This window comes from Anomaloglossus baeobatrachus, chromosome 6 (genome assembly GCF_048569485.1).
Source record: "Anomaloglossus baeobatrachus isolate aAnoBae1 chromosome 6, aAnoBae1.hap1, whole genome shotgun sequence".
In the NCBI taxonomy this organism is placed as follows: Eukaryota; Metazoa; Chordata; class Amphibia; order Anura; family Aromobatidae; genus Anomaloglossus; species Anomaloglossus baeobatrachus.
In genome coordinates, this window is record NC_134358.1 from 152,612,231 (window position 1) to 152,638,163 (window position 25,933).

The 25,933-nt window shown below is 41.6% G+C and overlaps 1 protein-coding gene across 1 annotated transcript in view; it reads right to left on the bottom strand.

The window, feature by feature from the left end:
* Nucleotides 1–15,108: 15,108 nt before the first annotated feature.
* Nucleotides 15,109–25,933, bottom strand: part of DSG2 (desmoglein 2) — an 83,962-nt gene continuing 73,137 nt past the window's right edge. The window contains exons 12-15 of the mRNA XM_075353325.1: nucleotides 23,885–24,115; nucleotides 23,275–23,402; nucleotides 22,422–22,733; nucleotides 15,109–19,307 (exon numbers count right to left, since the gene is read on the bottom strand). Of these exons, the coding sequence (XP_075209440.1) occupies nucleotides 18,306–19,307; nucleotides 22,422–22,733; nucleotides 23,275–23,402; nucleotides 23,885–24,115 (1,673 nt within the window). The 3' untranslated portion in view covers nucleotides 15,109–18,305. The remainder of the gene's footprint in view (nucleotides 19,308–22,421; nucleotides 22,734–23,274; nucleotides 23,403–23,884; nucleotides 24,116–25,933) is intronic.

Consider the following 25,933-nt stretch of genomic DNA (forward strand, 5'->3'; position numbering starts at 1 on the left):
TGTGCCTCACTTATCTGCCGCAATGATGCCCATGGCCCATGTGCCCAAAGGGCTTGGAGTATCCCCCTCACCAGTTGAGCCTAACACCCTGGAGATTGTGATCTGCTTATTTTCAAAGAACAAACAAGTATTCATATTCCATAGATAAGACCCCCTTAATGAAAATGCTCCATCCTTGTAATAAGACTGTCTTGCACTCATTAAATTCCCATGTTGCTCCACGGCCTTGGTTGCCAAGTGTCCAGAAATTCCAGGATAGGCCATAAAAATAGAGCACCTTTTTTGCATTGTTCATAATTTTTTTTAAGGCATCTGTGATTTTTTTTTTAAGCTGAGAAAACTATGATACAATGAAGGGGTTATGATACAGTGTGGAAAAATAATAGGGGCCATGATACAGTGTGGGGCAGTGGCGTAGCTAAGGGTTCATCTCAGGGGGGTGAAATATCTGAGTGGGCCCCTAACCAGTTAACCATGATAACTACGGTGGCACAAATTAATCCTAGGTATAGGGCACCCTCAGCAAATTACACTGATATTACCGCTATTTAATGCCTACATAGTGGTAGATATCGGTCCGGCAGCACATACAAGAGATGACAGTACAGTTATAGATGGTGACTTACAGCTGATGTTTTTTCAGATGGAATTGTTCTCCTGTTCCGTCTTTTCTATTTGGCCCAGACCAACATGACAACTTCTTCCAGCCATGACTCGTCTACAGAGATTACATCAAAGACACATTTGACTTCTCACATTTCTGGCACCGTCCCTATCTAATCCCAACCTGCACAAACTCCTTATCCTCCCATCACCCCAATACTGAGCCGCTGCTGTTTTATGTGTCCTTATTAAGGCACGTGCTGTGTGGCACAAAAACCGTGCTCCTCTTACTGCGCCACATAGTAATGCCACCACTGCGCCCCCCACATATTAATGCCACCACTGTGCCCCCACATACTAATGCCCAAACTGTACCCTTTACATTGTAAAATGCCTCCTTTGTACCCTCTAGATGGTAGAATTGCCCCCGGAAAATATTAATGCCCTGTACACTCCCTGACAGAAGTTCTGTCGCTTATCCATGTTAGGTAAATAAAAGCTTATAACCTGACTTTAAATTTATCCATTGGTTTTATGAATTACTCTTTTGAAAGCTGAAACCCTTCCAAATTTGGTTTAGGTTATGAAAATAAAGTTGCTGCAAAGCTGAAATATTGATCATTTAATGAACACAGAAAGGTCAGATTTTGGCAAGACAAAGGTTTTGTCGCCCACAGAAAGTAATGTGAAATTCAAACAAATAATTAACTTCTAATACAAAGATATGTTGCATAACATTGGTGAATGAAGTTGTGGTGCTATTAGAGCCATATTTAATATTTTGTGAGACCTCCATGAGCTTGAAGGACTGCATCCATGCGGTTCAACAATGATTCATACAATTTATTGATGAAGTCATCAGGAATAGCAAAGAATGCAGTATTACATGCCTCCCAGGGTTCATCTAGATGCTTTGGTTTTGTCTTCCAAGCTTCCTCTTTCATCCTACCCCAAACATGCTCAATGATGTTCATGTCTGGTGACTGGGCTGGCCAGTCCTTAAGCACCTTGATCTTCCTTGCCAGGAGGAACTTTGTTGGAGAGATGGATGTATGAGATGGAGCACCATCCTGCTGCAGAATTTGACCCCTTTTATGATTGGGAATGTAAGCGGTAGCTAATACTTCTTAATATTTTAGGCTATTAATATTGCCTTCCACCTTGCAAATGTTTCGTAAACCCCCATACTGAATGTAACCCCAGTCCTTGATCTTTCCACCACCAAACGTAACTGTTTTCTGGGTGTATTTTGGATCCATATCGGCTCCAGTAGGTCTCCTGCAGTATTTACAGTGGCTGTGGTGTATTTCAACTGAAGATTTATCAGATAAATCCACCTTCTGCCACTTTTCAAGCGTCCATCTGTTTAGCAGGCTGTGGGACTTGGCAAATGCTACATGTTTTTTTAATTGCCTTTTGTTTAGTGCTGGCTTCTGGGCACTAATTCAACCATGGAAACCATTTCGAGACAGAATCCTACAAACTGTTCTAGTTGACACAGGGACTTGAGGTGAGCAGGCCTGTTGGAGCTCTGCTGCAGTGGAAGAGGGGCTGGCTTTGGATTTTCTAACCAACAAACGTTCCTATTGAGCAGTTGTCTTGTGGGGTCTGCTGTACCTGGGCTTGTCAAAAACATCTCCAGTCTCTTCAAATCTTTTTTTATAATTCTTTGTACTTGACGCTGAGACACATTAAAGGTGCCAGCCACCTCTGCAGTGCATCTGGTCTTCAGCCTCTTGATAATCAAGGCTTTGGTTGTAGGGTGGATTTTTGGCATGTTGTCAGAGGTCAAGTGGCAGTTCAAGGGAAGGTCTGGGGTTCTGGGTTTCTTTTTATGCACACCCACTAATTAACCAATCATTTAGTGAGCACAGATGAGGATGTAAACTAGGATTGGGTGCATTATATGACAAGGCGATAAAACTTTTGTCTTGCCAAAATCAATATTTCAGCTTTGCAGCAACTTTACTTTCATAACATCTTCCAACAATCGCGTACACGATTTCTCCTGTGTCTCCCCCATACTCTGGAATGCTCTACCACAGCATATCAGACTCTCCCCTACCGTGGAAAGCTTCAAGAGGAAACTCAAGACCCACCTCTTCCAACAAGCCTATAACCTACAATAACCCTCAGTCCAGTACACCACTGCGCAACCTATTGTACCATCACCCATTCCCCATAGACTGTGAGCCCTCACGGGCAGGGTCCTCTCTCCTCCTATACCAGTCTGTTATGTACTGTTAATGATTGTTGTACGTATACCCTCTTTCATTGTAAAGTGCCATGGAATAAATGGCGCTATAAAAATAAATAATAATAATAACCTAAACCGAATTTGGGAGGGTTTCAGCTTTCAAAAGAGTAATTTATAAAACCAATGGATGAATTTAAAGTCAGGTTATAATCTTTTATTTACATAACATGGATAAGCAACAGATCTTCTGTCAGGGAGTGTAAATTCAATATCAGTATCAATAGGATAGGCTACAAGGTAGAGAGGAAGGAAAAAAGGGGAGCATAGCAATGATTCAGCAGTGGCTTCTATCTGCTGCTCTACCAATCAGAAAGTGCAAGAATGCAAACTGCAAGCATGAAGGCAGAGGAGGGGAGGTCTACTAACTCCTGTCAGTCCCTGCCTGCTGCAGAATGACAGTCCAACCCAATTTTATGTAGGCTGTTCAGCGCAGGTATTAGTAGGTAGGGATCCAGCATACGAGATACGCCTTGACGTTGGCTGCTGGGCTTACATAAAAGTGGCCTTTTTTATGTTGTGTTTCAATTTTAAAATGTATTTCCTTAGCAGTAATGCATGCTCAAGTTGCAATATTCAATGTTTGCATACCTTTGCATCTCAGAGTGCAGCTGTTTATTTAACTTGTTTCATGTTTAATATGCACCTGTTCACACATGTTTGTTAGGAGGTACCTTTAGTTTTCTTTTTTTTATTACAGGACTACAAGTACTAACATACCCCTGACATCATCTGATTCCCTTATAATGCAGCCAGGACAGGACTTCAAGCACCAGCATGCCCCTGACATCATCTGATCCTCCTTATACTGCAGACAGAGTAAAACTACATGCGCCAGCATGCCCCTGACATATGATCTCCTTATACTGCAAACAGGACTACTAGCAAGAGGATAATCCTAACATCATCTGACGCCCCTCCCCCCCCCTCCTTACTGCAGACAGGACAGGACTGCCCCACTGATCATACCACAAATCAACTTTACTAAGTATGCAATCTCTTTAGATGTGACGCGCCCACACCGGGGCCTGGGGGTTACTCGTTACCTGGCCGGCTCTGTTCTGTTCGGGGACGATGCGGTGGTAGAGACCCAGCTCGTTGACCCCAGCAGTGTCACTCAAATAAAGATGATGGTGGGGGAATATTTACAGGGGAGATGTTCGTGACGCTACCTGTGGTATGCGGCAAGATAGGTGCCGCCGGTTCCTCTTCGGTTCTCCCTGGAGTCGGTGGTGACGAAGCAGAGATGAAATAGCGACTAAAGCCTACGAGGCGCCACAGATGCATCCACCAAAATTTCATATACTTCACTACTTACCATGTTTTCCCAAAAATATGACACTATCTTATACTATCTTTTGCCGCGAAAAATGCACTAGGCTTATTTTCAGGGTAGGGTTTATTCTCGGGGAGACACGAGTTGGGGGTAAGTTTACCCCCGAGAAAAGCAGACCCCTCTTCCCAGGAAACTCATACTTACCAGACTCCAGTCCTCCTGCGATCTTCAGCGGGGGCAGTCTTTCCCTGCTTCTGGCAGACATACACACGTTAGATTGCGCACGCACCCACCCACACACACACACACACACACAATCACACATTAGATCGTACATACTCTCACAACATCCAGCGATACCGATTACTTCCAGCACTACCATGCTCAGGTGCTTGGTACGCACAATGAGTAGTTGGATGTTCAGATGGGCGCAACTCGAGTACCCAAGTATAATGGAAGTCAATCAGGAATGGGAGTATTTTTTCGAAAGATTTCTCCGAAAAATGCTTGCGTTCCCCAATGACTTCCATTATACTCGGGTATTCGAATCGCGCATATCCGAGCACCCACTGCTCATTACGAGCACCTGAGCATGGTAGTGCTCGCTCATCACTAATTACATAACTATGAAGGTTAAAGGTTAATTATTGTAGGACATTGCCATTGAAGTTTATAATCTTCATGCTAACGTAGTTGTTAATCAAACAAAGATTTATCAGTTGCATACAGTCCTTTTCGTCACTAAAGTCCGATGTGCTGAGGGGGTGGCTAAATGGACACATATGTCAGTCCATGAACTCACAGACATGGGTTCAAAGTTCTATACATCCTTTTGCAATACTGGTGATAGAATAGGAATGTTTTATTTAGTATTTAGTTTCTGCAGGTCAAAATCTTCTCCACAAAATCTAGTAAATACCAGAATTGAAATCTTATGATTCCCATTGAGACAAACATCCACTTAAGATGAAAATCATCTTTGCCAAAACTGTTCTGAGATATTAAATGACCCCACAAAACCTCGCAAGGTGTTGTGTGTTTTCTAGCACCAAAACTTCTGAAAGTGTCCTGTGGTTTCTCATACCTAAATATCAGCAGATCCTTTAAGTCCGGTAAATTGAGGCAAAGACTACATAGATTGGACCAGCATGTCAACCATTAGGTTTTCTATTTTGTCCAACAGACACTCTTTAAAATCTGGAGAATTTGGAGGCCACGTCAGGGCCTTAATCCGTTTACAAAGGTCTCTAAACCATTCAGGAGCAATTTTTTCAGTGTAGCAGGGCACACAATCTTGTTGGAATAAATCACTGCCATTAGTGAACGCTATTTCCGTAAATCAATGTAATCGCCCTGCAACAAAGTTGATAGGTAGTATGTGTTAATGTAACATCCATACGAAAGCCACCCCCAATGGTTCTCAACAGAACATTACGGTCTCCTACTTGCATTCTTTCTATAGTGTATTCTGGTACCATCTCTTCAACAGGTAAGTCACCTGTCCTGGTCATATCTTATTACATATAATCGTCACAACACCTATCCACTCCAATGCTCTATGTAGGAGTAGGATCCAGGGAGGTGCTTTCCGGTTCTCACAATATGGTTGCTAAAATAGTAGGATCTAGGTCTACTTAAATAATCCTGAATTCAATCGTATCGACAGCCTTAAGGGTGCTTAACATGCTGTGACATCGCTAACAATCTTGTTAGCGATGTGACACGCCAGATCGCAGATGCGATCTGCCGAGATCGCACATAGGTCGTTTTATAGCGCCAGTCACCTGTGCGATCTCGGCAGATCGCATCGGCGATCTGGCGTGTCACATCGCTAACAAGATCGCTAGCGATGTCGCAGCGTGTAAAGCACCCTTTAGAAAATATCACACAGCCCAAGTAATTCCACAATAGTCATGATGACTTTCCTGAAGAGGCAAGACCTTCTTCTTTAGATGACAGTGCAGAAATTGGCAGAGGTGAATATCTTTTACTTTGCAACATTTTCAGATTTTTTTTACGTGTAATCGGTTAAACCCATGAAAGAGACTTCTGTTCAAAAGTATGCGAGTAATGCAGTAAATATTGCTTGTTTTTGTCTGTAGACTAATACCATGGCCCCTATCTTGAATCGTTATACAGCAAAAGAGATAACCTCTAGGTTTTAGGATGAGGTAACAAACGGTGTCCAAGTTCAATATAGATTATGAAACATATTATGTAATGGTGCAGACCACTTTTTTATGGCTTGCGTATTAGCTTTTTCTCAATGGACTACAGCAGTTTTAATTGCATTCACCCCTAATCTTAAACCCCTTACTACCAAAGCCTGTTTTCACTTTCCTGACTAGGACATTTTTTTTGATGCTGACACTTTATGTGGTAAATAACTTTGAAATGCTTCAATATATTCCAGTGATTTTGAGACTATTTTTTGTGACATATTTTACTTTTTCATCAATAAAAATTTTAAATTAATGGTGAAGAATCAACAAGTGGGACACAATTGTGAAGGTGAACGATATTTATTGCTTATTTTAAACTTTTATAAAAAATAAACTGAAAAGTGGGCGTGCAATATTATTCATCCCCTTTAAGTTAATACTTTGTAGCTCCACCATTTGCTGTGATTACAGCTGCAAGTCGCTTGGGGTATGTGTCCATCAGTTTTGCACATCGAGAGACTGAAATTCTTGCCCATTGTTCCTTTGCATATAGCTGGAGCTGAGTGAGGTTGGATGGAGAGTGTTTGTGAACAGCAGTTTTCAGCTTTTTCCACAGATTCTTGATTGGATTCAGGTCTGGACTGTGACTTGGCATTGTAACACCTGGATAGGTTTATCTGTGAACCATTCAATTGTAGATTTTGCTTTATGTTTGGGATCATTGTCTTGTTGGAAGACAAATCTCCGTCCCAGTCTCAGGTCTTTTGCAGACTCAAACAGGTTTTCTTCAAGAATGCACCTGTATTTGGCTCCATCCAACTTCCCCTCAATTTTAACCATCTTCCTGTCCCTGCTGAAGAAAACCAGGCCGAAACCATGATGCTGCCACCACCATGTTTGTCAGTGGGGATGGTATGTTCAGGGTGATGAACTGTGTTGCTTTTACGCCAAACATATCATTTGGCATTGTGCCCAAAAAGTTCGATTTTGGTTTCCTCTGACCAGAGCACCTTCTTCCACATGTTTGGTGCGTCTCCCAGATGGCTTGTGGCAAACTTTAAACAACACGTTATATGGATATCTTTGAGAAATGGCTTTCTTCCTACTCTTCCATAAAGGCCAGATTTGTGCAGTGTACGACTGATTGATGTCCTATGGACAGACTCTCTCACCTCAGCTGTAGATCTCTGCAGTTCATCCAGAGTGATCACGAGCCTCTTGGCTGCATCTCTGATCAGTATTCTCCTTGTTTGAGATGAAATTTTTGAGGGACTGCTGGGTCTTGGTAGATTTGCAATGATATGATACTCCTTCCATTTTATCTTTATGTTTGAAGCCTGAAATGTGGGAAAAGGGTGAAAAATTCAAAGGGGCCGAATACTTTCGCAAGGCACTCTATATACAGTGCTGTAAAAAATTAATTGGGACAAAGCAAAAAAACATATTTTTGAATATTTAATAATAAAATGTTATAATGCACTGTTACCAGGGGCGTAACTGCCGCCGTCGCAGAGGTTGCAACTGCGATCGGGCCCGGCAGATCAGCAGCCAGCTCCTTTCTGTGAGAAGCGCTGCACTGATCTAGGGCAGACCACGCGGCAGCTATATGACCCGGTGCTGTCGCTGACATCGGGCCCCCCTGCCCGGTGTCAGCGGCGATGGCACAGGGCTCCCCTCCCCTTTCATCGCGCACAGGAACAATGAAGGGTGGAGCGGCCAGTGCAGCTCCACGCTCCATCATTCTTCCCCTGTGCCTGCGCGGTGACGTCACTCCTGTGCGTCGGCTGTGCTCAGAGCACAGAGCGCAGGGCGGGAGGACGCCGACGGCAACAGCAGCAGGGGAACGGAGGAGAGCTGGGGACGGAGGAGAGCGGAGGACGGAGCAGCGCTGGAAAGAGGAGAGAGGTAAGAAGAACTTGTTGTTTGTTTTTTTTGTTTTTTTATTAAATCAGTGTATATATGGTGGCCAGAGGACATGGGGGACTGCATTATACATGGAGCATGGGGGCAGCTTGCATTATACATGGAGCATGTGGGCAGCTTGCATTATACATGGAGCATGGGGGCAGCTTGCATTATACATGGAGCATGGGGGCAGCTTGCATTATACATGGAGCATGGGGGGGCTGGCTGCATTATACATTGAGCATGGGGGCTGGCTGCATTATACAACATGACGGACACCTTATACATGGACTATATGGGTGCATTATACATGGAGGAGTATGGGGCTGCATAACACAATATGAAGGTATTATGGGGCTGCATTATAATACATATAAGGACTATGGGGGCTACATTATAATATATGGAGGACTATGAAGGCTACCTTATACATGGACTATGGTGGTGCATTATAAAACATGGAGGACTATGTGGTGCAGTATAATATATGAAGTACTATGGGGTGCATTCTAATATATGGAGAACTATGGAGTGAATTATAAAACATGGAGAACTATGGGGTAAATTGCATTATAATACATGTAGGACTATGGGGTGAATTCTAATACATGGAGAACTATGGGAATGCATTATAATACATGGAGGACTATGTAGCTGCATTCTAATATATGAAGAGTTATGTGGGACCCTTTATACTATATGGAAGGCTATGCAGGGGCCATTATTGTATTTGGAGAACTATATACAAGGGGGCAAAAATACAAGCATGGGATGGGAACGTTTTGTGCTGAGGGAAAAGGGCTCTTTCCCTCAGCACCCAGCTTTCCCATGCTCTAATATGGGAAAGCTGGGTGCTGAGGGAAAGATGTATAGCTGAGCATGGGGAAGCTGGGTGCCGAGGACAAGATGGATATCAGAACATAGGAAATCTGGGTGCTGATAGAGGGATTTCAGATTATGGGAAATCTGTATGCTGAGGGTAAGAGCCAAGTGTCAGCGTGATTATCCCATATCCTAAGTGTCGGTATACGTGGAGGGGGGCCCAGGTCCGAACTTTGCACCAGGGCCCATCAAACTCTAGTTACGCCACTGACTGTTACATACCAATTTTAGTAAGAAATATGTCCTCTAGCAGATATGAGATTTTCAATGCGTTTTGGCATTGAGTCTATCAAGTTGTTGCATAAATTCTTCAATTCTTCATCATGGAACCACACTTGTATGGTACAGTTTATCATGCGTTCTTTGGTTGTACAGTCCATTTTGCCAAGATATCTCTTCACAATGCTCCACAAAATTTCTATAGGATTTAAGTCTGGTGAATTGCCAGGCCAGTCCAGCACTTTTACTTAATTTTCTTCCAGGAATTTCTTCACACACTTGGAATTGTGGCAGGACTTTCTGCGTTAATTTCCTGCATTAAGTTGCTGTTCTGAATCGCTTGGACCATTGTATTGTTATGGATTCAAGCATAAAGGGAAGACATTTTTAACAGCACCCTGGATTGCTCAGTCCTCACGTCATTGCTGGATATTGCCTTGCCGTTGTTCACATTGACATGGATGGACTCCCAATCCTGATCCGGGCATAATGGAGTTAACCAAGTTAGATGAGGTTCCAGGTGACTCACTCGAGAGAGCTGGTCTGCACTAGTTGTTTCATATATTATATATAGCAAAAAAACCTTGAAGGCAGCACACAGCTTCAACTTGAATGAAAACGCCTACTTATTGGCCCATATAAGCCAATAAATAGGCGTTTTCATTCAAGTTGAAGCTGTGTGCTGTCTTCAAGTTTTTTTGCGGTCTATTGGAATCGGGTGAGACTGATTGGAAGGACTTTGCACCGAAACAAGTTAAGTGCTGCTCCTATTTTTGCATTGCTATATATATATTTTATATATATATATATATATATATATATATATATATATATATATATATATATATATATATATATATATATATGACACACAGTACATACCAAAGGCTTGGACACACCTTCTTATCTCTAGAACAACTGTTTGGCCTGAGTCACACTTGCAAGAGACTCGCGTGAGTCTCACATCGGCATCACCTGGCACGGCCCCACACTCTCCGGACAGGAGCATCTCAGCTGCATAGAAATACATGCAGCCGACCCACTCTTGTCAGGAGAGGGTGCAGCCCTGCCGGGTGATACCGGTGTGAGACTTGCGCGAGTTTCTCGCAAGTGTGACTCCGGCCTTAAGAGGAGACTTTGTGCAGCAGGCCTTCATGATAAAATAGCTGCTAGAAAACCACTGCTACGGCCAGGCAACAAGCAGAAGAGACTTGTTTGGGCTAAAGAACACAAGGAATGGACATTAGACCAGTGGAAATCTGTGCTTTGGTCTGATGAGTCCAAATTTGAGATCTTTGGATCCAACCATCGTGTCTTTGTAGAAAAGGTGAACGGATGGACTCTACATGCCAAGTTCCCACCGTGAAGCATGGAGGAGGAGGTGTGATGTGTGGGGGTGCTTTGCTGGTGACACTGTTGGGGATTTATTCAAAATTGAAGGCATACAAAACCAGCATGGCTACCACAGCATCTTGCAGTGCTACTCCATCCGGTTTGTATTTAGTTGGACCATCATTTATTTTTCAACAGACCAATGACCCCAAACACACCTCTATTTGACTAAGGAGGAGAATGATGAGGTGCTACGCCAGATGACCTGGTCTCCACAGTCACCAGACCTGAATCCAATCGAGATGGTTTGGGGTGAGCTGGACCGCAGAGTGAAGGCAAAAGGGCCAACAAGTGCTAAGCATCTCTGGGAACTCCTTCAAGACTGTTGGAAAACTATTTCTGGTGACTACCTCTTGAAGCTCATCAAGAGAATGCCAAGAGTGTGCATAGCAGCAATGAAAGCAAAAGGTGGCTACTTGGAAGAACCTAGAATATAAGATATATTTTCAGTTGTTTCACACTTTAAGTATTTCATTCCACATGTTTTAATGCCTTCAATGTGAATCTACAATTTTCAGAGCCCTGGAAATAAAGAAAACTCTTTGAATAAGGTGTGTCCATACTTTTGGTCTGTACTGTATACACACACACACACACACACACACACACACACAGAGTCATGGTTGAAAGTGTTGACACCTTGAAATTGACCCAGGAAATGAAGTATTTCTTCCAGAAAATTATTACAATTACACTTGTGGGAGTGTGTGTCTTAGTCCAGATGTACCTGGTTTGCTGGTGCCGCAGTGGTGGAGCAGGGTCACAGGAGGCAGGAGCAGATTGCAGCGGCGACTGAGGGTGATCATGTATGTCCTCTAATAAATGAGATAAGATTGAGCAATGACTGCACCCCACACCCATGATCCCACCAACCTCTCTGCACTGAAGCCAGGACCAAGAGGTGGGTGGGATTATGGGCGTGGGAGCAGTGAAATTATATATATATATATATATATATATATATATATATATATATATATATATATATATATATATATATATATATATATATATTATATATAGTGACGCCCTGGCCTATCAGGTCGTCACAGGGTATTGTGCAATCTGCCCTTCCGCACAGTATCCACAGCCTCCTTGGTTACCGGTCCCTGACCTTTAGTGTTGCTAAGAACGAGCTAATCAAAATCCTAGGAACACTCTGCACCACACCCACCAATGGGTAGCCTGAAGGGAATAGGGCTGCCCACTTGGGGGTTGGTTAGGGAGGGTCAGGAGTGCCAGGAGCAGACAGTTGAGGAGAGACTCAAGCTGAGAGGTTGGGGAGCAGGGCTCCGTGAGACTACTAGGTGGCAGACATTTGTCTAGGCCTGGTAGGAGCTGGAACACCGGTCGCAGGGGATCGTGACAAGGGGCACGGAACTGCCGAGGAGGGCAGCCGGTGACCTTGTGCCATCTCCGGGCAGGGGCCATGGCACGACTGGGTACGTGGACCCTAGGCCGGGAAGTAGCTTCAAGCGTCCTGGTAATTCACCTGACGAGGATGAAGCCTTCAAGATTCATTCTCCACCCGCTCCAAAATCGGAGTACCAGCGCAATGAGGGGGATAGGACTTTCCCAATACACAGTCCATAAAATCCCAAGCGTGAACCCTGAGACCAAGCTCACTCCGTTAACCATACGGGTGAGCGGGACCCAACTAGTTCTACACTACCAGGGCCAATCAGTAAAGAAGGTGCCAAGGGAAAGGTCACAGGCTAACAAGCAACACCAACGGGCACGGGATCCAGGCATGCTCCCTCCCTGCTGCTGCGGTGCTCAGAATTCCGGTTAACAAGTTGTCTGTGTCAGCGTTATTGGACTGAGTGAGTACGCAGTGCCCCTCCTTTCCTCCCCAACGGTATCCCTTCACTACCATTACCGAGCCCCGGGGCATCCCCCCTACCCACGGAGGGGTTAAACACCTGGCTGCCATTCCATCACCACCGGGCGCTCCCAACAGCAGGGGTGGAACTCCACTTTACCACACACCGTGGGTGGCTTCACGAACTTTAACCATACAGTCCCCCCTGTAAATACATCCCCCCCTTTTATTTCGAGTGGCCGGACCTCCAGGTCTGGACTCCCCTCAAGCCACCGCGGATCCAGATCCGAGCGGCTCAGCTGCTGACGCGGGGGCGGCACATTATATATATATACACATATATCTCTCTCTCTATATGTTATGTTATAATTATATATATATATATATATATATATATATATATATATATATATATATATATATATATATATATATATATATATATATATATATATATATATATATATATATATATATATATATATATATATATATATCTCTCTCTCTCTCATTATATATATATATATATCTCTCTCTCTCTCATTATATATATATATCTCTCTCTCTCATTATATATATCTCTCTCTCTCTCATTATATATATATATATATCTCTCTCTCTCTCATTATATATGTATAATATATATATATATATATATATATATATATATATATATATATATTATATATATATTATATATACATATATATATACATACTAGAAGGTGGCCCGATTCTAACGCATCGGGTATTCTGGAATTTATTGTGTAGTTACTGTATGATTTTTGTTATATATATATAGATGTTGTCTGTAATTGCCAAGTATTTGTGTAGTGCGCTGTAAATGTTCTGGGTGTTGTCTGGGTGTGGGGGGGGTGAGAGCGGTGTTGTTTGTGAGTTGCATTGTTTGTGGAGCGCTGTGTGTCTGCAGCGTTGTGTTTGGTGCTGTGTGTGTGTGTGTGTTTTGGGGGGAGGCATGTTTTGTGCAGTGTGTGTGTGTGTGTGTGTTGGAGGAGTAGTCCTGGGGGGAGAGGAGGATAATAGGAGGAGTAGTCCTGGGGAGAGAGGAGGATAACAGGAGGAGTAGTCCTGGGGGGAGAGGAGTATAATAGGAGGAGTAGTCCTGGGGGAGAGGAGGATAATAGGAGGAGTAGTCCTGGGGAGAGAGGAGGATAATAGGAGGAGTAGTCCTGGGGGGAGAGGAGTATAATAGGAGGAGTAGTCCTGGGGGGAGAGGAGTATAATAGGAGGAGAAGTCCTGGGGGGAGAGGAGGCATAGTTACCTGATGTGTATCATTGTTATCAGCGTACGTGTGCCGGGAGTCTGGGTATGCTAGTAAGCATGGTACACATCAGGTAAGTATTCAAAGAGACAGTGCTGGGTCACTTGTTGGTCTCCTGCTGTGCAGCACGCATCAGCGTGTGACAGCGGGAGACAAACGATCTGAATGGGCAGGGAGCCGGCATACGCTGGTAACCATGCTACACAATATTACCCGATGTGTACCATGGTTACCAGCATACCCCGCCCCCCGCACGCACGGGAGCCCACACCAGCGTACGCTGTCAACCCCAGCAATGCGAGGGTATGTGTCGGCTGGGTTGCCGGCGTACGCTGGTGTGGGCTCCCGGGGGTACAGCACTCACCTGGGAGTCGGGGCTCCGTGTCGGTTCGGGGAATGCATGCGGCGGGGCGGGGCCAGAGCAAGCGTGCAATGCGTGAGGGGGGCGGGGAGTGGCCGAGTTGCCAATGCGTACAGGGGGCCGGGGCGAGAGGCCAATCCGTGTGGGGGGGGGCAGAACCTGGGCGAGCGGCCAATCCGTGTGGGGGGGCGGAGCAGAGACGAGGCGAGCGGCCAATGAGACGCTTGTCACGGTAACGACAGAATTTTGGAGCAAGACAGACAGACAGAATAAGGCAAAATTATATAATATATATATATATATATATATATATATATATATATATATATATATATATATATATATATATATATATATATTATATATACACACACATTTTTTTTTTTATTTTTTTTTTTTAATAGGGGGCACATGTTTGGCTTAGCCATCGGCTTCCTGAACCGTGTCCGCTATTACAGAAAATTAATATTCACTGCTCCCCATAGTTCCAGGATTAGCAGACAGCTGATGTCAGTGCATGACTGATGGCAGTGATGCTACGCGCTAGCTCTGTCAGTTGTCAGCATCAGAAGGGGAAACCATTCACCGGAGAAGTGGAGGGATGGTAAGTATCATCATTTATATTTTTTGTGTGTGCTGCATAATGGGAGGCATATATACCACAACGGGCCCATGATGGGAGACATATACCAGGATAGGTGACATATATACCAGGATGGAAAACATACACTATATACCTGGAAGGGGCCCAGCACGGGGGACATTAGTACAGAATTGGCGGACATTAATCCCATAACCGTGTGAGCAGAAAGCCCACATAACAGTGAACCAAGACAATATTATTTGCTTCAAAAATGTATTACCCTATTTTCTTTTCTAAAACTTACTTGCATTTATGGTCCGGTACATCTTATAGTCTGAAAAATATAGTATACACACAGACACAAACATTATTTTTTAATACCGTTTATTTGTTAACCAAAAATAGAGAATGATGCAAAACCAGTGCAAAAACCTTGTAATTTGCACAATCATAAAAATGCAGCCATTTTAAAATCCTCTGCAAGCATGGCTAAAAGCTGTTAAAGGATTACTTATAAACACTAAACCTCAAAGTCCAGCAATGTACGATCTAGTAAAACACAAGAACTAATGTATACTTTCTAAATAGGGAGAAAAAAATGTTTTAAACATAAGTCACCTGAAACATTAAAAGCTAACATGTACTGGACCACTTTGCCAAAAAATGACTCAGACAAATTTAAAAATCTCATATAAAATGCATGTTTTTAGTATTACACAGAAATGCAAGATAGAAAGGTAAATCTATAAATTGGAACAATTAAAACAAAGTGCAGTTCAAGTATAGAAATAAGAAATAATGACTAACAAGACCTAGGGTTAGATTTTATTTCTATATGTTGTTGTTATCAATTTATACTTCTGCACTGCTAATCCAGATTTCATGTGAACCTTTAATAAAGTAAACCTGACAAAGTAGACCAGAAGGCACTGAAGACCTTTATATTTGCACATCCATTGTGTCTGGCAATGATATAAATGTGTCGGACATGTGTTTCTTAGAAACCATATTTGATATTTTTCCCCCTCACTATTTTTTTTCTTTTAAAGACACCAGAGTAGATTAGCAAACATTCGCTCTCCCTTCTCTTTAGAGATTCCCAAGAACTTGGCAAAGCGAATAGGATGTCACTTGGTAGTAGTATTAGTGTAAATTAAAATCTACATGAGCATTAAATGGAATGTGTAATGATGATCAAACCACTTATATGGTTACCTAGTTCATATAAAGAGAAGCCCACATATACTATTATTTATAAAATCCGTTGCTAGAAAACTAAAAATTCCAGTAAGTCGTCAATCCGCAAAAGCAGGTGGTACTGGGCAAGGAATAGGTTGAGGCTCAGGAAGGCCCATGATTATGCCCTGACTAGCTAACTATTCGTACTCGCTATACTCATAAGACGTACTGTCTAATATTTGCGTATTCGTTCCAAATAGCATGTGCAGTACAGTCAATGGGGAAAAACTTGCAATGTAACGAGTAATCTGAATGCTGCATTGCTGAATGCTGCGGAATTCGGGTTACTTGTTAAATTGCGAGTTTTCCCTCATTGACTTGCATTGTACATGCTATTCGAAACGAATACTAGTATTTAATACGAGTATTAAACAGTATTCGTCATGAGTATAGTTAGGTACTCTCTAAAAACTCTAGCCCTGATCCTCATTTGCACTTGGATTAATAAATTAAATATATATATTATATATATGTATATATTATATATATGTGTATGTATGTATGTATGTATGTATGTATGTATGTATGTATGTATGTATGTATGTATGTATGTATATATATATATATATATATATATATATATATGTGTATGTGTGTATGTGTATGTGTGTGTATGTGTGTGTATGTATGTATGTATGTATGTATGTATGTATGTATGTATGTATGTATATATATAAAAATATATATAAATATATATAGTTTAATCATTGATTCAATCATTTTATAAATTATAAATACAAGGTACAGGTTGGCTTATTTTGAGAGAGCTAAATGACTATGTAAAAGATTTGGTGGAGTGGTTTGATCATCAGATTATTTTAAGTACCTGCTAAATGATCTACTAGAATGGAGTGCATTAATATATACAAATGTGGGAGGCTGATAATTGTACAACATTATAACCCACTCTGCCCACGATTTGTGGGGTATTCTATCAAACAAGTCGATTTGTCATGCTAAACGTTTGTGGCTACTTCAGTTGGCACACTCTTTGCCTACTAAGCCACTGTCTAAAAGGTCTTTTTCAAAGCGACTTTTTGAAATGAGGCTCTTACTTGAATTTTGCTCAATATAATATTTGAATTCTAAAACATATACAAAACACACATGGCTATTAATTTGTTACCCCTCCCTCCCATTTTTCTTTTTACAAAATGTATAACTAAGACATTTCTAAAAGATCAAAGAAGTTCGCAAACCGCTAAAAAGTAGTAAAAAATTGTTTCCAGTGAGTGACAGTTCAGGCTATTTAATTTTTACATATACATTATATACATAAAGCCATTTCTGAAAAAGATAAGGTATAATTACCTTTGACATAAAAAGGCTAGATAAAAAAACAAACAAAAAACAAACAACCACCCCCCACTAAAATACAAACCCCCTACTTAATTCCAAAGGAGTTTCAAGTAAAAGGTGAATACAAAGCATTTAACAAAAAACTGATCTAGATAGATAAAATAAATGTGTCTTTTTAGTACTAGTAAATTATAACTATTGTAATTTTGGCAGAACTTGGTCTAAACAAAAATAGAAATATGGAGTCACAGCAGGTTTGTTAAACTGCAACAACCATAAGTGGAAACCGAAAAATATTGCAAGATGAAACACCTAGGATGAGGACTACCCCCCAAAAAATTATTGTAGATGATTCAATTTAATGCAATATCTATATAATCAGGTGAATAGGAAAAAAAACAACAAAAAAACCCCAAACAACCTCCCTCCCCTGCATATTTACAAATCAGCCGCTTTATACATCAGGCGATATAACAAGGTCTGTCAATTAAAAAAACAAAACAAAAAAAGCAGGACTGAAAAAAAATCTCTGTATATTTTAGAACTATTTTACATCAGATTTTGTTGCAAATCTGAAATATGTTTGTTGTATTTGAAAAAAATATTTATTTGGAATAAAAGTCAAGGGTAAATCGCTATGCTACCAGGAATGCGTTCAATAATGTGTGCAAACAGTCAAAGGTGGATATTTAATACAAAGAGAATAGAGACTTTTCAGAAGATGTCACATATGGGGAAGACATCACAATATTACCACTTTTCTCCAAATTTCTACATTTTATGTGGGTGAAAAACTGAAGCCTTATTAAATTTTATTTCAACCCCTCACTCCAGCTCCTTCTTTACTTTAGACTGGTGTAAAAAGATATGGGACTTTGCGCACCAGTGAAGAGTTCAAAACGCAAGGATGGATTCTAATTTCCTTACTTCGAGTATTTCTATGATGAAAATGGTTAATAAACATGTTATTTAGAACAAAAATTCACAGGAGCAAAAAAAAAAAAAATAAAAAAACCCAAAACATCATTAAGAACGTGTATACTGTACAGTGCTGTATTTAGTCACCCTGCTTGATGAGCTCTCTACATTATTAGCAGCTGGATGTATCTCCTCCACCATATAGCCTCCTTGCTTAAAGTGCGTTTGTGCCTGCACCCCACCATTTAGGATTGAGACACTTTCATTTACTAGGTTTTTCCCACCTGACACCTCTACTGGAATGATTGCACTCCCATTAATAGCTGTTATAGGAGTGTAATGTCTCTCAGTCACTACTACATTTTGCCCCATGGACACATCCGGGATGCTTAGGGAGGAATTTAAATTAGAGTTGGGGGCAAGAAGCCGCTCTGTTACCAGCATGTACTGGGAATCGTGAGGCTCAGTTATAAAGCCAGAATAGCCTTTGTCAGACTTGATCACCCTTTCTGTTACCATCACATTTTCTCCTTCTGAAGCTTCTACTATGTTATGAATGCTGGCGGCCGGACGAATGATCCTTTCAGTCACCAATACATTCTGTTGACGTACTGGCTCAAGAATTATTGTGGGGGCAGTGGTGTAGGATTTTTCTGTCACAATAACATTACCTCGCATAACCGGCTCTTGTACATATCTAGAAGACACACGAGACTCCTCAATCATCACATTCTCCCTAGCTACACTCTCAGGTTCTAATCTAGAAACTAGGGCTTCCGATGATACATAAGACTTGTCCATAGCCTGGTGGTGTTCTACATTCTCTTCATTCTGGACTGCGCGGACATTTGTGATGACTTCAGACTCTATGGCGCCATGGTTATACTCCTCATAAGATTCATTCTGTGAAATTTGCACACCTTGACAAATTTCAGCCAGGACCTTGAACTTCATTCCTAAGTCATCCAGGTAGTTATCTTCAAATTCACTTTCAATTAAACTGCAGCAGCCGACTGACCCAGCAATTGAGCCAGTTCCTTCCTGTGAGTATATAAGAATACAATCCTTTGCTGTCTGGGCAAAGTCTTCATCAGCACACCCCAAGACTTTCTATAAAGGATAAAGAGCAAAAGGACTGTTAGCCATAGAGACAATGTATGGAGGATTCTAGATCATGGAAATAAACATTGTTCCGGAAAAGAAATATGCCCTGTATAACAGTATAAAAGAGGACCTGTCACTAACCAGAATTCTCGAACATCATGATTTATGGTGCCCAAGAGGTCAAACTCCAAGGACTCGATATTATGGTTAAATCCCATCACATGCTAGTTATACACACACACACACACACACACACACACACACACACACTATACATTAATATATATTATATATATTTTATATACACACACACACACACACACACATCCAGCTCTGGCAAAAATTAAGAGACCACTGCAAAATTTTCAGTTTTTCTCTTTATAGGTATATTTGAGTAAAATGTAATGTAAATTGTTCTTTTATTCTATAAACTACTGACAACATATCTACTAATTTCCAAGCAATACATTTTGTATTTATTTTCTGAAAATGAGAAATTGTCAAAATAACAAAACAATGCATTGTTTTAAGACCTCAAATAATGCAAAGAACATAAATTAATCATGATTTAGAAACAACAATACTAATTTTTTAACTCAGGAAGGGTTCAGAAATCAATATTTTTGTGGAATAGTCATGATTTTTAATCACAGCTTTCATGCATCTTGCCATGCTTTCCACCAGTCTTTTGCACTGCTTTTGGGTGACCTTATGCCACTCTGGGTGCAAAAATTTAAGCAGTTCTTTATTTGATGGCTTGCGACTGTCCATCTTCCTCTTGATTACATTCCACAGGTTTTCAATGAGGTTCAGGTCTGGAGACTGGGCTGGCCATGACAGGGTTTTGATGTGCTGGTCCTTCATCTACACATTGATTGATTTAGCTTTGTGGCATGCCATATTGTCTGCTGGAAAGAACAGTCCTCAGAGTTGGGGAACATGGCCTGAGCAGAAGGAAGCAATTATTCTTCCAGGATAACCTTGTATGCGGCTTGATTCATAAGTCCTTCGCAAAGTTTAATCTGCCCAATTCCAGCCTTGCTGAAGCATCCCCAGATCTTTACCGATCCTCCACTAAATTTCACAGTGGGTGCAAGACACTGTCTTGTACGCCTCTCCAGGTCTCCGTCTAACTATTAGACGACCAGGTGTTGGGCAAAGCTGAAAAGGACAATGTGACATGCTACACAGCTAGGTCGATCAATTTGTGGATGAAGGACCACCACATCAAAACCCAGTCATGTCCAGCCCAATCTCCAGACCTGAAACCCATTGAAAACCTCTGGAATGTAATCAAGAGGAAGATGGATGGTAACAAGCCATCAAACAAAGAAGAACTGCTTATATTATTGCACCAGGAGTGGCATAAGGTCAGCCAAAAGCAGTGTGAAAGACTGGTGGAAAGCATGCCAAGATGCAAGAAAGCTGTGAGTAAAAGTCATGGTTATTCCACAAAATATTATTGATTTCTGAACTCTTCCTGAGTTAAAACATTATTAGAATTGTTGTTTCTAAATGATTATGAACTTGTTTTCTTTGCATTATTTGAGGTCTGAAAGCAATGCATTTTTGTTTTGTTATTTTTACCATTTCTCATTTTCAGAAAATAAATACAAAATTTATAGCTTGGAAATTCGGAGACATGTCAGTAGTTTATAGAATAAAAGAACAATTTACATTTTACTCAAAAATATACCTATAAAGAGAAAAATCAGAAAAACTGAAAATTTTGCAGTGGTCTCTTAATTTTTGCCAGAGCTGTATATATAATATGTGTACATATTTTTTTATAGTCTGCACTGAACACTCCTCATATCCCTCCTCACAGCGTATCGGTGATGGCTGTAAAATCAAACCAGTTGGTCGCTCAGCAGAACACCTCACATCAATGTATAACTTCAGCCCATAGCTTGTTATTGCAGGATTTAAATCAATTTGAAGGGGTTGGCCACTTTTTCCTGTTAGGAAAACTGCACTAACACATTGACCAGTTTTTCTGTCGAAACAACGGCTACTGATGGATGAACATTATATCAGACCTGTTTATAAGCCACACCAACTGGAAGACATCTCAAATTGGGAAAGCTACTTTTCTATTGGAGGAGCTGATGGATTGATAAGTTCACTGTTCGTCCACCTATTAACCATTGTATGGGCAGAAGTGCTAGTGGCTGATCTCTATAAAACCATTGACCATGAAAACAAAAGGCCACTTTACACACGATGTCGCTGGTGAAAGCACCCGCCCCCGTCGGTTGTGTGTCACGGGGGGGGGGGGAAATATCGCTGCCCGTGGCGCACAACATTGCTAACACCCGTCACACATACTTTCCTAGCGACTTCGCTGTGGCCGGCAAACCGCCTCCTTTTTAAGGGGGCGGTTCGTGCGGCATCACTAAGCGGCTGCCCAATAGAAGCAGAGGGGTGGAGATGAGTGGCCGTAACATCCCGCCCACCTCCTTCCTTCCTCACTGCCGGCGGCCGTAGGTACGATGTTGTTCCTCGTTCCTGTGGGGTCACACATAGCGATGTGTGCTGCCGCAGGAACGACTAACAACCTGCGTCCTGCAACAGCAACGATATTCGGGATTAGAACGACGCGTCAATGATCAGGTGAGTCATTTTGATAGTTAACTGTCGTTCCTGCGTTTCACACGCAATGACACCGCTAACGAGGCCGAATGTGCGTCACGAATTTCGTGACCCCAACGACATCTCGTTAGCGATGTCGTTGCGTGTAAAGCCCCCTTACACTAGATATAAATTGGGGTGATCAAAAGCTATTTACATGTTGCAAAGAAAAAAAAAAAAAATACAACTTCTGGGCAGTTTGCAGATATTAAAGATTGCAACATGACTATACTCTTGTGAATTCCATTGTTTTCGCCCAATCTGGCCTAAATCATAATTAAAAGTTTTAAATGACAAATATGAAAATACAGTACTACATATGGTCGTAAGTATATCAGAATAGGTCTGGCATCAGGGAGATAAGAAACTAAGCGAGTGCTGTAGCGAGGCAAAAAAAAAAAAAAAAATTGTCTCTGCGATTAGTTCTGCAGCTAACAGCATTTATTGTATCATTTAATTATAGAATGTAGATAATGTTTGGTTACTTACATCATAGAAATACCCTTTAATGAATTCTTCATTCAGAGCTGCCTGACTCCCAGCGCCATAACCATATCCAGCTCCCACTGCCGAGCCGTAACCGCTCATCATTTTTACGCCGCCACTAGCACCGATTGCCATGTCTCCATTCATAAGAACCTGGTTATCATCGTAATGTCCATCCATTCCCATAGTGGATTGGTAAATTTCTTTAGTGTAACCTTCCATTGACTGGATACCATAGGCTTCTCTCATGCCAGACGCAACTCCAGCGCCAACTAATCCAGAACCAACCACTCCAATCATAGATGGAAGAACAGCCTAAGGTAACAAAACAAATGTCAGCATAACTTATGAAGTGTTAAATGTGTCTATATATTTAGGCTATATGACTGCACATTATGGTAATAATACAGAAATGGAAAGGAAACTTGTGCATCGGTGAAGATGGCTAGCAGCATTTAACACTGGAGGCAGAGACTGACACTGCTGCATAACAGAAGAGTTTGTTATTGGCCTTTCAAGTTCAGGTTATAATCAGTGTTTTATTTATCTTATTAGTGCACATGGGCATTGGTATATATAGAAAAACGGGTCCCACAACATAGATCGAGATGCATCCCCCATAATGGTGCCAAGTTTTTCTAGTCAGAACAGAAAGGTCAATATCTGTTTCAAGTTATATGTCTTGTGAGACTTGAGTACGTTTTTCACCCCTTTTTTGTGAATAACGTCACTCTTCTATACACAGGTTGTCACTACCTAGTACCAAAATTGGTAAAAAACAATTAGTGCAGGGCCCCAAAACAGTTTCATGGCTCAGTCTAAGTCCTTGTAAGTGTTGGAATTAAATAATACTCACAGTATCCACAGGTTCTGGACCTTCTTTGTTGTGTATAAGCATGGACTGCTCAGGGCCATCGACAGCCATAAATCCCTTCCCTCCTCCTGCGGAGCCACAGGAGCATAAAAGCAACAAGAGTGGCACCACTGGTGAAACATAAAATTAATTAATCTTCCTAGGTGTTTAAACTAAATTCATGACAAAAGGCAGCACATATAAAGAATAAGGAAATTACTCTAAGTTGCCTAAAGGAGTGAGCTGATCATTTATTGTATATTAGAATGATGATGATTGAATAGAGTGCTCCGATGCATGGATGACCGGTTGCTCCATTCAACCTCACACGAATACAGTAGCACAGACAGGAAAGATCCAAAAGTGGTATACAAAACATTTAAAAGTATCATCCATCCAGTGGATAAATGATAGTTTTTTGGTATCTGAAAAAGTCTTTTAAAGATGGAAATACTCCACTGTTGATCTTACCAAACAAAATGATAGTATGCTATAGTACAGCACAACCAACTATAATTGTCCAAGTAGCCATTCGCTTCAAGTTCTTCACATGCCACACTACAAATCAAGCATCAACCTTCGCCCCAGAAAGAAGAGCATATTGTATACTTACATAGTAATAGAAGACAGGCGAGTATCATGAGCGCAATCGCACCACCTCCTAGGCCTACAGAAGTGTCTGTCCTCCTTTCACTGCATGCAAAACCGGCATCACTACAAGTGCAAACTGTCAGTGTCAGGACTTGTTTTTCTGGGCAACTTAATCCTTGGTTGTCAGTTATTACAAGTTTCACTTGATGTGGACCCTCGTATAGATCTTTTGGAATCAGTTGTGCACTTACAGCTATGGGGTGAAAAAAAAAAATACTGTTTGAAAAAAAGATATGGCAACATGTACAGTGCCTACAAGTAGTATTCAACCCCCTGCAGATTTAGCAGGTTTGATAAGATGCAAATAAGTTAGAGCCTGCAAACTTCAAACAAGAGCAGGATTTATTAACAGATGCATAAATCTTACAAGCCAACAAGTTATGTTGCTCAGTTAAATTTTAATAAATTTTCAACATAAAAGTGTGGGTCAATTATTATTCAACCCCTAGGTTTAATATTTTGTGGAATAACCCTTGTTTGCAATTACAGCTAATAATCGTCTTTTATAAGACCTGATCAGGCCGGCACAGGTCTCTGGAGTTATCTTGGCCCACTCCTCCATGCAGATCTTCTCCAAGTTATCTAGGTTCTTTGGGTGTCTCATGTGGACTTTAATCTTGAGCTCCTTCCACAAGTTTTCAATTGGGTTAAGGTCAGGAGACTGACTAGGCCACTGCAACACCTTGATTTTTTCCCTCTAGAACCAGGCCTTGGTTTTCTTGGCTGTGTGCTTTGGGTCGTTGTCTTGTTGGAAGATGAAATGACGACCCATCTTAAGATCCTTGATGGAGGAGCGGAGGTTCTTGGCCAAAATCTCCAGGTAGGCCGTGTTATCCATCTTCCCATGGATGCGGACCAGATGGCCAGGCCCCTTGGCTGAGAAACAGCCCCACAGCATGATGCTGCCACCACCATGCTTGACTGTAGGGATGGTATTCTTGGGGTCGTATGCAGTGCCATCCAGTCTCCAAACGTCACGTGTGTGGTTGGCACCAAAGATCTCGATCTTGGTCTCATCAGACCAGAGAACCTTGAACCAGTCTGTCTCAGAGTCCTCCAAGTGATCATGAGCAAACTGTAGACGAGCCTTGACATGACGCTTTGAAAGTAAAGGTACCTTACGGGCTCGTCTGGAATGGAGACCATTGCGGTGGAGTATGTTACTTATGGTATTGACTGAAACCAATGTCCCCACTGCCATGAGATCTTCCTGGAGCTCCTTCCTTGTTGTCCTTGGGTTAGCCTTGACTCTTCAGACAAGCCTGGCCTCGGCACGGGTGGAAACTTTCAAAGGCTGTCCAGGCCGTGGAAGGCTAACAGTAGTTCCATAAGCCTTCCACTTCCGGATGATGCTCCCAACAGTGGAGACAGGTAGGCCCAACTCCTTGGAAAGGGTTTTGTACCCCTTGCCAGCCTTGTGACCCTCCACGATCTTGTCTCTGATGGCCTTGGAATGCTCCTTTGTCTTTCCCATGTTGACCAAGTATGAGTGCTGTTCACAAGTTTGGGGAGGGTCTTAGTTAGTCAGAAAAGGCTGGAAAAAGAGATAATGAATCCAAACATGTGAAGCTCATTGTTCTTTGTGCCTGAAATACTTCTTAATACTTTAGGGGAACCAAACAGAATTCTTGTGGTTTGAGGGGTTGAATAATAAATGACCCTCTGAATAAACTTTTCACAATTTAAAAAAATAAAATAAAATAAGAAATAACATTCTTTTTTGCTGCAGTGCATTTCACACTTCCAGGCTGATCTACAGTCCAAATGTCACAATGCCAAGTTAATTCCGAATGCGTAAACCTGCTAAATCTGCAGGGGGTTGAATACTACTTGTAGGCACTGTACATACTGAGCAGATACACTTTACATGCATGGTACATACAGTAAATATTGTCACAAAAGAAGGGAATTTTGTTTACTTACCGTAAATTCCTTTTCTTCTAGCTCCTATTGGGAGACCCAGACAATTGGGTGTATAGCTACTGCCTCCGGAGGCCACACAAAGTATTAC